Here is a 15,571-nt window from a genome sequence, read left to right on the forward strand (position 1 = left end):
AAATCTATGCCTCACCTTCCAGCTGTCTGTTCAGAGCACCCACACTTGGATGTGCATCAGGGCAAAGGGATCGGTTCTCCCTGAAACGCACGCAGGGATGGGGTAAGAGCAGCAGGCAACCTGGGCTCAGCACAGGTGCGGTGGTTCCCATGAAATTCGAAGGCCTGCCACTGTTACAGCCACAGGGGCCCAAGCCTCCATCACCAAGGTCCCTAGTGCCTTGGGATAATGAAAATTAAGACACTTCGGCTGGGAGAACCTTAGTAAATACTCTGCTCCTGGCATATATACTGGTTAATGTCCCAGTCCATAATGACTCAGAACAAGATGCTTCCTCCCAATAAAACGTGGCATGACAGGAGACTAGCAGGGCAGCAGGGATGAAAGCATGCTTTCCTGGAAAAGGGAATAAATCAATTTGCTGTGAGCAACTTGCATCTTTTCCTTAGGTGATCACTTTCTATCTTCTCCTGGCTTTTATGGTCTTTAGCACCCACAGTTACTAAACAATCCAGAATTTACTGGACAGCTTGGAGGTTAGGTCCCACCTTACATTATTCAGACAGCTAGCAATTCCCCCAAGATTGTGTTGCTCCTAAACATCAGCCAGGAGAAAGGTGGATGCTTGAGGATTAGCCCCAGGTTCTGTTCACTAAATGAGGAAATAAAGACTAGATAGTTAAAGTCACCCAATCCTGGAACAACACTGGCTTTGGACTGTAGGCAGCTGTGAGGAGCATCCAGAATACCCTCCAGTGGGACTGGAGCCATTGACAAACTGTCATTGCTACCAGAATTTTCTTAGTAGCTAACAGTTATAGAGCTAATGTTTTATATTATTTCATTTAATCCTAAGGACAACCCCATGAGACAGGTACTCTTACTGTGTTCATTTTACACACATGTAAAATGAGGAACAGAAAGGTAGCCATGCACAGACATTATAAGGTCAGTTCAAACATTTGTTTGACTGCAGAGCCCACAGTGTAAATCAGTGCTTTCATACCTTTTTTTACCGTGACCCAGCAAGAAATTATTATACCTTGTAACCCAAAACATACACTCATACACACCATAAAAAGTTTTAGAAGATAATATTCAGCCTACTAGGTGCCTTAGATCAGTGTTTTCATATTTTCTATTATATTTTAAACTCTTCTATTTCCTTTTAAAATGCTCATTGTAATTCACTGATGTGTTTCATGACATGTGAGTGGCTTGTGATCAGCAGTTAGAAAAGCCCTGACTTAAGGCATTATACTATATTGTTTTCCCAAGCTCTTCTGATCTGATTCCCTAGGAATGGATTTTAAGACTACATTGCTAAATTTACCACCAGTGGCATGCTGATAAATGTTTAACACCCAGGTCTTTGGGACTGGTGAGAGGGGACTGATTATTAATGTTTGCTGCTTTCTGCAATGTGAATACTCCTACCATGGACAATATGAGGTATCAAGATTATATTACTAAACACAGATCTTGAAAGAAATAAGTATAAGTGGCTCTTGAGAGCTCACATCAGCTAACTAAAACATACCAATAGCTTTCCTCAAAATTTTTCAACAAAGCAGAACTGAAAAGAAAATTTTAAAGTCACGTCACTGACCGGAAGAGCACCGGCATGCTGGAGGTAACACGTCAATGTCATTTAATTAGCTATTTGACGAGGTAAGGATTACTCTAAACCCCAAATCACACAGTGTCAGATATGCACAAACTGTTTCTATTTGAGAATGGAGTTCATATGTGCTATAACGAAAAATGTTAGTTAGGCCCTGATAATTATTTGTACACTGATGTATCTAAAATCTGCAATTTAAACTGTTTCTGTTTTTTTAAGCCAATGCTTTGGCTCATTAAAAATTTGGCCATCTCTAAATGAGTAGTGAATTAACTTGCATTAATGTGTTAAAAACTAATGACTTAATATATCAAATGACTTTATTTTTGATAAGTAAGAGAATTAAGAAAATGAGAATGCTGGTAAGAGTATGAGAGAAGGTATGTTTGGAGTAGCTGTTGCCTTTCTAGGAAAACCCATTATAAACAGGATAACACAGTGAGAATCACGATGAAGCCAGGGTGATCTGAGAGCTTCAGGACAGCATCAGGCGTATGTGGAAGGGCATAACTGGGTCGAAGGAAAGTTGCAGGATTAAATAAAATAGGCGACATAGAACATTAATCATAGTTTCTGGCACAGGGGAGCTGCTCAATTAATTTTAGTATCTTTAATGGAGAAGGGATGGGAAAAGAAGAGAGGTTCTATTTCAGGAATCATTTAGTGACAAGTGACAAAACAGATTTCAAACTGACTTAAGCAATAAGAGGAATTTATTATCTCACATGTCTGGGAAATCTTAGTGGATTAAATAGTACATATAATACTGTCAGATCTCACTATTTCTTTATCTCTTGGCTCTGCATCTCAGAAAGGCTCTTGCCTCATGGTGGTAAGATGGCTGCCAGCAGCTCTGGGCTTACATCCATTCCTCTAAGTCATTCCAACAGAAAGAGGATGCTTTTCTTCTGGTGATTCTAAAAATATGTTATCAGTTAACCCTGGCTGCTGATGACTTAGTCGTAGTCTCATCCCAGAACCGACTGCTGTGGCCAGAGAAAATTCACACTTTGGTCAGTCATACATGTGACATGCCATCTATCAAGCCAGGAATGGATTCAACTCACCTTACAAACACAGGTGTTGGTTCTCTAAGGAAAATTGTGGTACCTTTTCCAGAAAATTGGAAACAGGTGCTAATCAGTCAAACCACAGGGGAAAATATTGTAGCTGATGAGAATTTTGCATAAAACCAAAACTTTCCCCAAATTTCCAACTTCTTATTCAGCAAGTCAATTTAGGGGTGATATTCAAAAGTTTTAACAAGTAGTATCAAGCTATGGAAATGAACAGTAACCACACCTTTAGAGATGAAACCTAAAGACCCTAATTTGCCAGAATTTAACACTTGTCTTGTTGGGTCATGAGGAAATTAGGGTGGTAGAGATGTGCCAACAGAGCTGCCAGCAGAGCAGCCACAGCAGCCAGGGGAGTGAAGGACCATTCAAAGGGCTTAGAATTGACCCTTTCACCAACTGGATGGAAGTATTTCAGTATCTTAACTAGTACAATTGTACCAGTGTGTAACAGCTGGGTCTCAGCCTTGATGGAGTCTATTAGCAGCTATATAATAAAGAAACATGTGCTACTGGCTATTACTTATCTTACTTTCAGAAGCGTGGCCTTTGAACTTTGAAACTGTTTAGCAGTAGGACTCTATAGAAGCTGCAAAAAGGTTTCCAGCTAACAGGATCTAGGCTAAATGCAAACATCTATGCCTAGAAAGAAGTAACTCAAACTATGAAATAAGCAACATGTAGGGGTACACATCTTTTATTACCATTTTTTATTTGTGTTAAACATAGTTTCTATGAACTCATCCTAACAATACCTAATAGCGAGACTTACAGACGTTCTTCTATATTAATGCACACACTTACCACTTCTGGTGCTCTTCATTCTTTCTATAGATTTGATTTTCCATCATTTCCTCTTACTTTGAAGTAATTCCTTCAGCATTTCTCACAGTGTAAGTCTGCTGGTGATGAAATCTCTGATTTTCAGTTGCCTGCAAAATATCTTTATTTTACCTTCATTCTTTTTCTCACCTTCAATCCTTGAAGTATATTTTAGCCAGAAAGAGAATTTGGGGGTACTTGATCAGTTTTCTGAGCCTTCATTCACACTGTTGCCCTGCCCTTGTGTGCTATTTTACTTCGTTTTCAGAAGGTTCCCTTTATCTTTGGCTTTATCAGCTTGACTATGATTTGCCTATTTTTATTTTTATTTTTATTTACCCCATTTAGGGCTTGCTGAGCTTACTGGTTTTGTCATCTTATATCTTTTATCAACTTTGGGGCATCTTTAGTCATTGTTTCCTCAAGTATAGTTTTTCTTCCATTCTTTCTTCTCTCCTGAAACTCACATCACACATGTGTTAGACTTAGTATTATCCACTTGAGCACAGAAACTCTGGGCAATTATTTTTTCAATGTTTTTACTCTCTGCTTAGATCAGATAATTTTTTTCACTTATCTTTAATGTTAGTATTTCGCTCCTCCAATCTGCCAAAAAATGAAGTTTTAGATTTTGTACTTTTGAGTTCTAGAATTTTCATAGTTTAGTTCCCGTCCTCTGCTGAGGTTCCTCATCTCTTCATTCATGTCTTTGGACATGTGTGTCATAGTTTTTCTAAGTTCTTGCCTGCAATTTCAAAATGTGGATCATTTCAGCTCCTGTGTCTAATACGTGCTTTCTATCTTTACTCTGGGTCACATTTTCCTGTTTTCTTACATGCCAATTTTTTTATTGTATACTGGCTATTGTGGGATTATATTGCAGACAGTCTCAATTATGTCATCTTCCTTTAAGAGTTTTAAGATGTCTCTTAGCAGGAAAGTTAAGTAGCTAGTGCATCATTTTAGTTTTATTCGGCTTAGTTTTCTTCATTGGGGCAAGATTGTTTTGGATATAGTTCTATGGCATGCCCCTCCTTCCAGAGCTTGGCCCCCATTTATAGAGGGAAGCCTTACCAGAAATGTAATAGGAAGTACAATAATGTCTCTCCACTCCATCTGGGTTGGAACTCCAGTATCTCTGGGGAGCATGACTTCCTGATATTGACATGTATCTCTTCTCCCTTCTGCAGGCAGGGGATCTCTGGCAGGCTTCCGTGAGTCTCACTCTGTGTACAGCCAGGCTTCTCTTGTGCCACCCAGATCTTATGTTCACCATCTCCATGCAGCTCACTGCCCCACAAATTGTAATCACTTCAGAAGCCAAGAACTCTAATCTCCTGAGGTCCACAAGATTTCCCCGTGGTGGAAAAGCATCTGCATGCCAAGTGTTGGGGAATCCATAGGGTGATCGTGGGCTTCTTCCCTCACGTATCCCTTTCTCTCAAGTATCAGAGTGTTTGCCTTACATGCCACATCCAGTTTTACAGCTATTTTCAGCAGAAGGGCCAGTCAATGCCAATTACTATAACATGGTCAGAAGCAGAAGCTGGCTACAAATATCCTAAAGACTTCATTTCACATTAGACAAAGATGACAGCTTTCAAACAACTTGCCAATTATGTCCTGGAGGAAAACTTGAGAGAAGGTGATATTGTTGTGGAAACATGTATGACATGTTTTCTCTTTTGTAACACCTGATTAGACAACGATGATAAAAGTCTTCCAAAATCCTAATTCTATATTTACGTCTCGCTACTACTTTGTACAGTTTGTATAACTTTCTCTGTCCCCACTCAGCACTAGATAATGTAATTCTTTCTCACTAGGAACCAGAGTTAATTCATTGTGTAAAAACACTTTAACATTATTCATGAGAAAGAGCTGTATACACAGGACACTGTTAATAATAGCCACTTGATGAATCATATTGTAAACAGGTAGAAATGCTCTCCTATGAAGGTATCCTTCCATTCCTTCCACTACACTGTTTTGTTTAGAGCGAGAGGGAAAGCTTCTGACAAGCCCAGTTTCTGTACTCGCTGTGCATGCTGATAAACCTGCAGGTTCTATTAGACTTGGCAGCTTCTGAGAGGGGAAGGACAAAGGTAGACGGCAGGGAGTTTGGGGAGGCTCCGAGGCTTTGTAATGAGGTTAGGAAACTTGAGGTTGAAAAAGCAATTGAAACAGCAGCGCATACACACACACACACACACACAGGAAAATACTGTGCACTTTAGCATTTTAAAAAATACAGATTTACTTTGAAGGGAAGTGAATAAATCTTTCATATATTCTATATTGAATGACCCAACCACATTAATATTATTGATTGGAAGTAAATTACCAGCAGTTACCCTAAGGACCAAAGTTTAGGGCAATTGTAAATCTGATTGCCTGTCTCATAAAAACACTTCCCACTAAATTTAGAAAATAAAGGAAGGAGATATGGTTTTGTGTGTTGTGGGGGGGTAGGTTTCCAAGGCCAGGTCATGAGGTGGGCTTTTCTCCTTCTGGCATCACCAGCATCTCTTTCTGGCTCTGTCACCCCAATTGGCCATGTCCCCCTCTTTAGGACCCCTCCCCTAGGGTCCTGGCCTTCTTTTATCTTCTCTGTGAATAAAACAGGCTTGTAGGAATGGGGCTGGCCAACTCATCCCCACTACTCGACCTAATTTTTGGGTTATTAGAAATTTTATATACATTGTGGGCTTTCCAACTAGAGAAATTTGAGAGAAAGCAGAACTCTCCCTAACTTCAGTCTGAATTCATAGGCCTGGCTGCCTCTCTCCAGCCCTGCCATTCATGCTTTCCAGGAAGGTAACCTTTTATTCGGTGTGTAGCTTTCCATTACCCCTGATCTCCGTCAGACCAACCAGGGGTGTCCTAATCTTCCTAATTTCTCCAAGTGCTCTCAACTTTTCCAGCTTTATTTTTTTATTTCCTTAAAAATCATCCATTTAAAGTCAAAGGAAGAACCAGAGCTATTTGGGCTTAATTTCTTTAGTCAAGGGTTGAATTTTGACCTACTCTAACATCATTTTGAAAAAAATGGTCTTCATTCTCTGAATGGAATTTAGAAATTATTTTTCCAGCCTCCTGACCAATCTCTCAAAAACACACATGCTACTTGGAATTTATCATTTAAGCAACATTTGACAATTGTATGTGAGGCACTGTGGAAAATACAACGTCTAAGCCATCATCCTTCATATCCAGTAGCTTACAATCAAACAGGGGAGAAAGAACAATTTTCTACTGTTTAATTTCAATTTTTTAAACACTATACAATTAAATACAACACAAAATGTGATCGTCATGATAAACATAGCATAAACTACCTGGGAATTCAGCAAATGGAGAGACCCCTTTACAGCTGGAGTAAAGTGGGAGACTATGAAGAGTAGAAATGTTAAGCTAGAGCTGCTAAAAATAGTTAGGTTTTAAATAGTCAGTGCTCATAATAGTTTCTTAAATGTTTCTGGAATAAAATACCTTTGTTCTGCAGCATGAGTATAGGAATTTGAATTGCACAATGGATACATCCTGCTACTGTGGCTGTTTACCCAACTGACAATGGCACTCTAAGAACAAAGGCCATGCCTTTTGTTGTCTATAAATTCTGGCAGCTGAAAAATGCACAATCAAATTTACAGTCAAATTGCATATGCCAGCCCTAACCCTAACTTTTCTCCAGATAGGTTGGGTGTGTGAACTCTGAGCATTCTCAGAAGCCCTCCAGCCACTTAAAGGTTTCTTTCTAGGAAAGAGTGAGCATGGTTCCTGGTATTCTATCACCCCTGGGTAAATTACATTGAGTCAAACTGGAATTCATTCCTGACACCACATCCCTGGGCAAAGTCAAGAGAGGAAAGAAAATAAAACATAGCATATGCAGAGTATAGAAATGCTTCCTGGTCACATATTCCAGGAGTTACACTCACAGCGAATCTCTGAGATTCTATGAATGCGCCGATTACTAAAACACTGGGTTGCCTACGGAGAGGGCTGCACATGCTGGTTTAGAGCTGACACACCACTTATCATCCCAGAATGGAGGGTTTCCACTGCAGAACTGCATATGAATGTGGCTGCAGTGGGGAGCCTGCTTATCTGGGACATGTGCCGCTGGCTGATTTATAAAATCTGAAAAGAAGAGGTTGGTGCCCTTTCCCACAATCCGATAAGCTGTTGCATGGAGATAAACAGTTGCATTGAATTGAGTGTGTTTGTCTATTTCTCAATGTTAAATTTTAGTTTTCTGTTCTTTCAGTTTCTGAAGGCTTCATTTTAAATAATGCTAAGTGTTTTTAAATTATGAATGGCCCTACACTCTAAATAACTATAAATTCTGCTTTAAAGAAAATGTAAATAAGAAAATATGAAGACAGTGTACTCAAACATTACTCTAATTGAGTTTTAATTTGTAATTCTCCAAGACAACATTACATTTTAATTAAGATGCCCTGTCAGAGGGCCTACAGGAAAAATATTTCATATGACACTGTCAATCAACTTGTTTTTAGATACATTTAATTTTTAAAGTATATAGTATATGTAATATGTAATGGATTGTTTTTTTGAGTCCAGCACTCAATAACAATTACCGTGTGAAAGGAAACCCAGGTAAACTTATTCGTAAGAGTTTCACAAATGATAGAGATCGTTGGTAGCAACAGAGATAAGTACTCTTCCATCATTCTCCATATAAAAATATCTAGGCATTTAAAATGTTATTTGACAGGAGGCCTAAAGAGCATTTGTTTACAATTAAAGTTTTTATCCTAGGTATCTATTCCTGGCCTACCACACATATAGATGTTCAATAAATATTTGATGACTGAATTCATCTCTGAAACTTGAAATGGGATAATTAATATGTATGTCCTAATTTAGTATTCTCCTGACCAAAAACGTAAGTAAATGTAGGTCAACTTGAGGTCACCCCTCTCTCCTGGGACCCTCCTTAGCCACAGCTTCTGAATACAAAGGCAGCATTTTCTCCAAATAACATTCAAAGTAATTTCTGTAATTCTACCAGTTGGCAGTCCTATCATCAAAGAGCATCACAGGATGAGAGCATTTGGGATGATTAGGTAGGTAATGAAAGAAAGCAACTGATTTCTCTACTTTAATTCCCAATTCCTATACCACAAATAAAATAGTAAAGAGTCATTTGCAAACATAATCATCATGCAACTCTTAGGAGAATGTTCCAGTAGTTCCCACTATCACTTCTGTCACCAGATGTCACCTCAAGATATCTGTAATTCTTCAAGAAATATTTATTGAATATCTTATGAATTGCAGACACTATGCCAGGCCCTGGATACATAAAGATAATGTGAGCAGATATGTTAGCAAATGCTAACAGTCAGAATGGTGTCCCACTGGAGGAGGTGCTCTAATGCATGACCTTAATTGCTGTTCAGAGTGGCCCATCTGCTGTTAATCTGTACCCACTCCCCCTTGCGCATTGGTTGAAGAATTGACTTCCTCATGCTCCGTGATCTTGTTCTTGGCTAGCTCTCAGCCTTATGTTCACCATGCCCATCAGCTTGTGAAACAGGTAGACCGATATCTACTATTACATTCAGGGTAATGTGATACTTCATTTGAAGTCTCCTTTGGCTAGGAGCATTTTCTTAAGAGAGAATTAAGCTTTCCACAAACTGTAAGGTCATCTTTCCTCTTTAAGTAGTCAAACTTTCTTCATATTCCAGAGGTACCTACATTTGTTCATAAACACATGGCAAGATGGTATTGATGATCTTCTTTTAGTTAACTAGTCTCTTTTATTAGAACACATAAAACAATTCTTCTATAGAGCAATTCCTGCTCCTTTATCATTAATAATACTGATAGCAATATTTTTTGCCTTCCATGGCAGTTTTGCTTCAAAGGGAATTGCACATGAAAATCAAACAGAGACCAAAAACTGATATGAAACAAAAAGAAATTCTACTACAGTATCAACTTTTTATAAAATTATTATTATACGATGTCCTGGGGTCCTGTGGCAGATGTCCCAGAGAGTAACACTGTGCATTCCAATGACTGCTGCCGTCATCACTGAGGTTCACACCTAGCTAAACAAAACAAAATCCCGATGATTTGTGTGTCTCAGGAAAACAACCCCTCACTTGCTCCATGCGAAAGGCACAGAAAGCCTGTGGAAAGCTGGGTTTTAAATGGCATTGCTATCATGAGAAGGGAGAAATGTCAAAAATGTGGAGGTAAACACTGGACTAGTTCCTGTCTCGATTTTTTTGTTTTGTTTTGTTTTTTTCTTTATACTTTAAAAATCCTCAATGTTGTGCCATTTTGTTTATTCCTGATGAAGTAGACAAGGAAAGAAATATGAGTTATAATATCTAATTATGTCTCTTGAACTAGCTACAGCAGGACTATAAAACAGGAGGTAAAAAATTTGGGGAAGGAAGATAGGAAGAAAGTCTTGGCCTTTCAAGGTAGTGACTGCTGAGTCTTAAGTGATAAGTGTGTGTTTACTAGGTAACTGGGTGTATAAGTGCATTCCCAGCAGAGGGAACACCAATGGAAGCAGAAGCAATGGGTCGCCAACACCCTCGGTGTCCTGTGAAGCCGCCATAGTTCAATATGGCTGAAGCATAAGATTTGAAGGCAGAGGTGGGATGAAGCTGATGGGCATGGTGAACATAAGGCTGAGAGCTAGCCAAGAACAAGATCATGGAACATGAGGAAGTCGATTCTTCAACCAATGCGCAAGGGGGAGTGGGTACAGATTAACAGCAGATGGGCCACTCTGAACAGCAATTAAGGTCATGCATTAGACAGAGCACCTCCTCCAGTGGGACACCATTCTGACTGTTAGCATTTGCTAACACATCTGGAAGCACACAGGTGGTGTGGCTTTCAGTCATCCTGAGCCAGGAAGCAGCCAGGAGTGTCCCCCTTCACAAAATCCCACCAGTACACAATCACACGCAAAATTAGGAGAGCAGAAAGGCACACTCAACCACATACACAGGGGCATGCAACTGTTAGGAGAATATTCCAGAAGTCCCCACTATCACTTCTATCACCAGACTCTGAAAATCACCTTACCTCATCTAGGGGGAGGGGAGGGAGCAAGCAGAGTGAGCATGCAGAGCAAACCAGTGTCGGCTCCAGTGCTAGAGAGCAGGTGTCAAGGAGGACAACATAGGCCCACTGGGCTGTGTGCATGAGAACTGGGTCACTCCACACCAGGATTTTGGAAAGCTCCCTGAGAAGACCCAGCTGGTCAAAAACATGATCCTCATGGGGCTTTGCCTGATTCATACAAGATGTATATGTACTATCGTATGATGTAAAAAAAAAGCCAAATTTATGGAGCTGTCCTAAATTATAATATACTGTGCAAACCTCCACATTTGCGCTCACTACACATCTCTAAATAGCAGGGCCTTGTCAGGACTTACCTAACATGGGCTGGACAAGGCAGCCATCTCTAACTGCACTTTCCCCATAATTATATTGTACAGGTAATGCAATAATAAATTAGAAAATTGTGTACTTGAGGAAGGTTATCTTTGCCTAATTCACAAAAAGGTGCTTTTGGGACTGGCAATAGCCCTATAGGAATCTACTGCTAAGGTTCTCTAGAGCCAAAAAGGGAAGGAAGAAAGGAGATGGTCTGGGGAGATGTTAAGGAGGTAGACTTGACGGGACTTAGTAGCTAACTGGAAAAGGGTAGAAGGGGTGAAATGAGAAGGGCTTTCTTTAGCTTTCAGCTCTCTGGATTGAAAGCCTGGGTCCAGAGAAGATCCATTCAGAGAGCTCAGGGAGAGTTATTACATGGAGACCTTGAGGTGTGAGAGGGATATGTACATGCAGCTGTATAGCAGACAATCAACTCAGGAGTCATTTAAGTGGTAGCTTAAACTGAAAATAGATGAGCTTACCCAGGAATAGGAGAGCGGGGGATGGTGTTCAACCATGGAATTTGAGATGCAGTCAGAAATGAAGTGTGACAACAGAAACCCAGGACACTGGAGCAGGTAGAAAACGGTCAAGATTTCACTTAAGATCAAGTAAATGAGAACCACATTGGGTCTATTGAATTTAGAAGCTATCGGTTGAGTACTAGCTTCTTCCAGAGCCACTTTGTTAGGGCAATAGAGGCAGAACCTGGACAGCAGTAAGCTGAAAGTACCCGGAATGAGAGGAAGTGGGGACAGTGCTACAGACAATTCTTTTGAAGAGCTCACCTGCGAAGGGAGGACAGGGGTGTGGGAGCAGGGATGCAGAAACACTGACGCTGCTAACAATTGTGTTCTGTTTGTTTCCAAATGGAAATGAAAGAGTGAAGGAACAGGGGATGGTGTTTAAATGTTGCTGAAAGAGAGGGAATGACTCACATCCAAGTTGTTGCCCCACCGAGAGCAAAGTCAGTGACTTGCCCAGAGAGTACCAAACTTGACATTAGAAAGCCCGAGGTCTAAACATTACCTCCATTGTAATACACTGTGTCAGGTCACTTTACCTCTTTAGTCCTCTGTATCCATTTCTGGGAGACGGAACACCTGAGCTCTATGTCACAGCGTGTTGTGAGAACTGGGTGAGAGGAACTGCGGGAGAGTGCCGGGTGCAGTGGCGCCCTCTGTGGTTAGTAAATGGTAATTTAAGTCATTATGTCATCAAAAGTCTGAGTGGGGGCCATCGATGTGATCACTGTTGCTTTCTTTACCATTTTTGTTCATATAATTTTTATCTCTCCAGGAATTTGGTGACAAGCTCTGCTAGTCTGTTCCTCCCTTATTTGAAGGACAGGCCACGGACCCCGTGTGGAAATGAGAGAGGAGGACTAGCAGGCAGCATTGGCTCCGCCCACTGACATCTCCCGGAGGTACAGAAACAAGACTCACGAAGATGTTGACAAGACTCCAAGTTCTTACCTTAGCTTTGTTTTCAAAGGGATTTTTACTCTCCTTAGGGGACCATAACTTTCTGCGGAGGGAAATTAAAATAGAAGGTGACCTTGTTTTAGGGGGCCTATTTCCGATTAATGAAAAAGGCACTGGAACTGAGGAATGTGGGCGAATCAATGAAGACCGAGGGGTCCAACGCCTGGAAGCCATGTTGTTTGCTGTTGATGAAATCAACAAAGACAATTACCTGCTACCAGGAGTCAAGCTGGGTGTTCACATTTTGGATACATGCTCAAGGGATACCTATGCATTAGAGCAATCACTGGAATTTGTCAGGGCATCTTTGACAAAAGTGGATGAAGCTGAGTATATGTGTCCTGATGGATCCTATGCCATTCAAGAAAATATCCCACTGCTCATTGCAGGGGTCATTGGCGGCTCGTACAGCAGTGTTTCCATACAGGTAAGACTAGTCAGGGCTATCGCCAAGATGCTGTATCTCTTTGATTTTACATCTTAGGAGAACAAAAGGAGACTATTTTAATAATTTCATCACTGGGTGACATAAACAATGTAATTGATGATTTCCATGCATCTTTGATAATATAGACTTGCAGACAGACCACGTTTCTAGCAACTAAAATTGTTTAGAAGTGTATCAGGTAGCTACTGCTACTGAATAATGCACTATCCTGAAATTCAGTGACTAAAGACAACAGTTACTTATAGTTCACAGATCTGGATTGAGTTGACTGAGGCTGGTTCAGCTTTGGGGGGTAGCTCTGCTCCAGGCCGTCCCTTATCCTCCACCTGGAATCAGTGGGCTTGCCCAGGTATGTTCCCAGTAGTGGCAGAGGTGCAAGGAAATGCAAATCTATTTGCAAAGACCCCTTCAGCTTCCATCACATCTGTTAACTCTCCGTTAGCCAAAGTGTGACTCACACTTTTTAACCCAGAGTCAAGGAGCAGGGAAATATGTCCTGCCCACAGGACATATGCTACCAAGTTATATCACAAAGGATGTGGGTATAAGGTGGGTGATGATTTGAAGCCATCAATACAATCAATACAATCAACCCCAAGATGGTACAATAACAAAGAATTCTATTTTTTTCACACTAATTTTTACTAAAGCATCATTTTGTACAGAGATAAGTTAAAAACAATTTCTGATGGTATAAACCTGAAAATGTATACAGAGTAGCCAGAGAATTACTACCAAAAAAAAAAAAAAAGGAACAATTTAACATGCAACCTAAACTAGATAAAGAGCTGATCACTGGCTCTCATAATTTAGTTAGGGCAAGAAGGAATGTACTGTTCAAGGTGCTGCAATGCTCACTTGCAATGCTCAGGGTCACAGAATTTTAGAGATGGAAAAAAGCTGAAAAATCATAGCTCAAACTTCTCATTTTCTCATGCCCCAGAAAGACTGGTTCCATGAAAACTCACATTGGTAGGTGGCTCAAGAACCAGAACTCAGATCTTTTGTACTTCTGTGTTCTTTTGACTGTCCCCTGTGATTTCTACATGATACTTAAAGTTCAGTATTTTTTTCTGGTGAAAGTACTTGTGTCACAGTAATGAAAGTCCATGATTTTAAGAGTCATATACTTTGCCTCCCACCAAATTACTTTAATCAAAGCCCCAGTCACTAAAGGAAGTCATATTACACTCATGTCTTTATATGTCACAAACCACTCAAATTGGCTCTGTTGCATTGGAATAACCTTATTTCTATATCCCTGATTTGTGCCATTTAAAATTCCATATGTGAGTCTTTGCTGTCTAAATGAGCTATTTCAAATTTCTTTCCTTCTTCAGAGCACACCCTCATATTATGAGTAATTAGGATAATTGGTTTTCATAAACACCCTTTGACTTCATTAGATGGGTAGAAAATACAGCACATCTCAAAACATATATTAATTTCTCTACTATTTCTATCAGATAAGACAAATTCTACCTTTCCTGGTAGAGAAGAATAGAATAGAAATTTGCTGTTTGAGAAGAGAGAATTCAAAATATATATCTTTCAGCTTCCAACAATAATTTTACCAGATGAATGCCAATCACTTTATAAATATCTATATTATACCTGATACTACTATTAGTAAGGGATCATATGCATGCCTTTCTGACCTTAGTTTCTCCCAGTGCAGTAATTACCACCCTATAGCAGATGTGTACATATTTATTTATCCAAAGTAATTGCCAAACTAGTCAAGGCAAATAGATTTTTTAAATCTAATTTTACTCTTTTACTACCTATGTATGCCTTAAGAGAGGTCAAATTGTTTTAGGAAAAAAAAATGTGGGCTATTAAAGCCTGCACATGTTCACAAGTAAAGACCCCACTTCTTAATCATTGAAGAACCTGGCTTAATATTTCATTATTCTGGTCAATATCACCATAAAGTCACAAAAACTGATATGGTTTTTGTCTCCATAGTACAAACAAAGAAACCCAGACTATCAGGCAATACTGAAAAGGGCACATTGGGTTTGAATTCCAACTCCAGCACTTACAAGCTTACCTGTAAAGTAAGGAAAATAGCTTCTACCTCAAAAAGCTGTTGAGAGAATAAAAAAGAACCTAAGGGAAATGCCTCACGAAAACACTAACAGATATAATAAATGAGGACTATTATGTCCCTAAAATTATAAGAAAAGTCAGCGGAAGAGTCACATCTAAAGCCAACTCCATGGCCTTCCCAGTGGCCAAAACAGTCCCATGATGTTATTGCTGGCCCTGCACATGCTTCATCAGCAAGTCGATCTGTACAGAGGTCTTTTTGTGGGTTCTGTGCTCTGACAGGGTTAGAAAGACCAGAAGATAATAGAGAACACGGCCTTGACCTCAAGATGCTTAAAATCTGTGGTATGGGTATGACACTACTGTGAAATAACAGTGACTACAATTCAGAATACGTTCATGTGGCTCACAAGGTAGGAAATGACCTTTACAAGGTTTTCAGGGTGACGGAGTGAAAGTTGCATTGACGAAATGCTAATTGAGCCATAACGTGAATGAGATGCTGGATCTGAGGCTGATCAGAAAGTTCTGGCAAATGTCTGTGTGCAAGAGGGCAACCACCTTGACAGGAATAAGGAGTGAGCCAGAGAGGAAGGGAGGGAGAGAGCTTTGCTCCCCACGAGGG

The 15,571-nt window shown here is 40.0% G+C and overlaps 1 protein-coding gene across 2 annotated transcripts in view; it reads left to right on the forward strand.

Moving 5' to 3' along the window:
- GRM3 (glutamate metabotropic receptor 3) overlaps positions 1-15,571 on the forward strand; it is a 221,034-nt gene that overhangs the window by 105,014 nt on the left and 100,449 nt on the right. Inside the window, exon 2 of one of the 2 annotated variants that reach the window (XM_036911857.2) lies at positions 12,262-12,873. The exons of the other annotated variant lie outside the window; for it this stretch is intronic. Coding sequence (XP_036767752.2) covers positions 12,412-12,873 — 462 coding nt within the window. The 5' untranslated portion in view covers positions 12,262-12,411. The remainder of the gene's footprint in view (positions 1-12,261; positions 12,874-15,571) is intronic. 2 annotated transcript variants of the gene reach the window in all.

This window comes from Manis pentadactyla, chromosome 7, assembly GCF_030020395.1.
Source record: "Manis pentadactyla isolate mManPen7 chromosome 7, mManPen7.hap1, whole genome shotgun sequence".
NCBI classification, from domain to species: Eukaryota; Metazoa; Chordata; class Mammalia; order Pholidota; family Manidae; genus Manis; species Manis pentadactyla.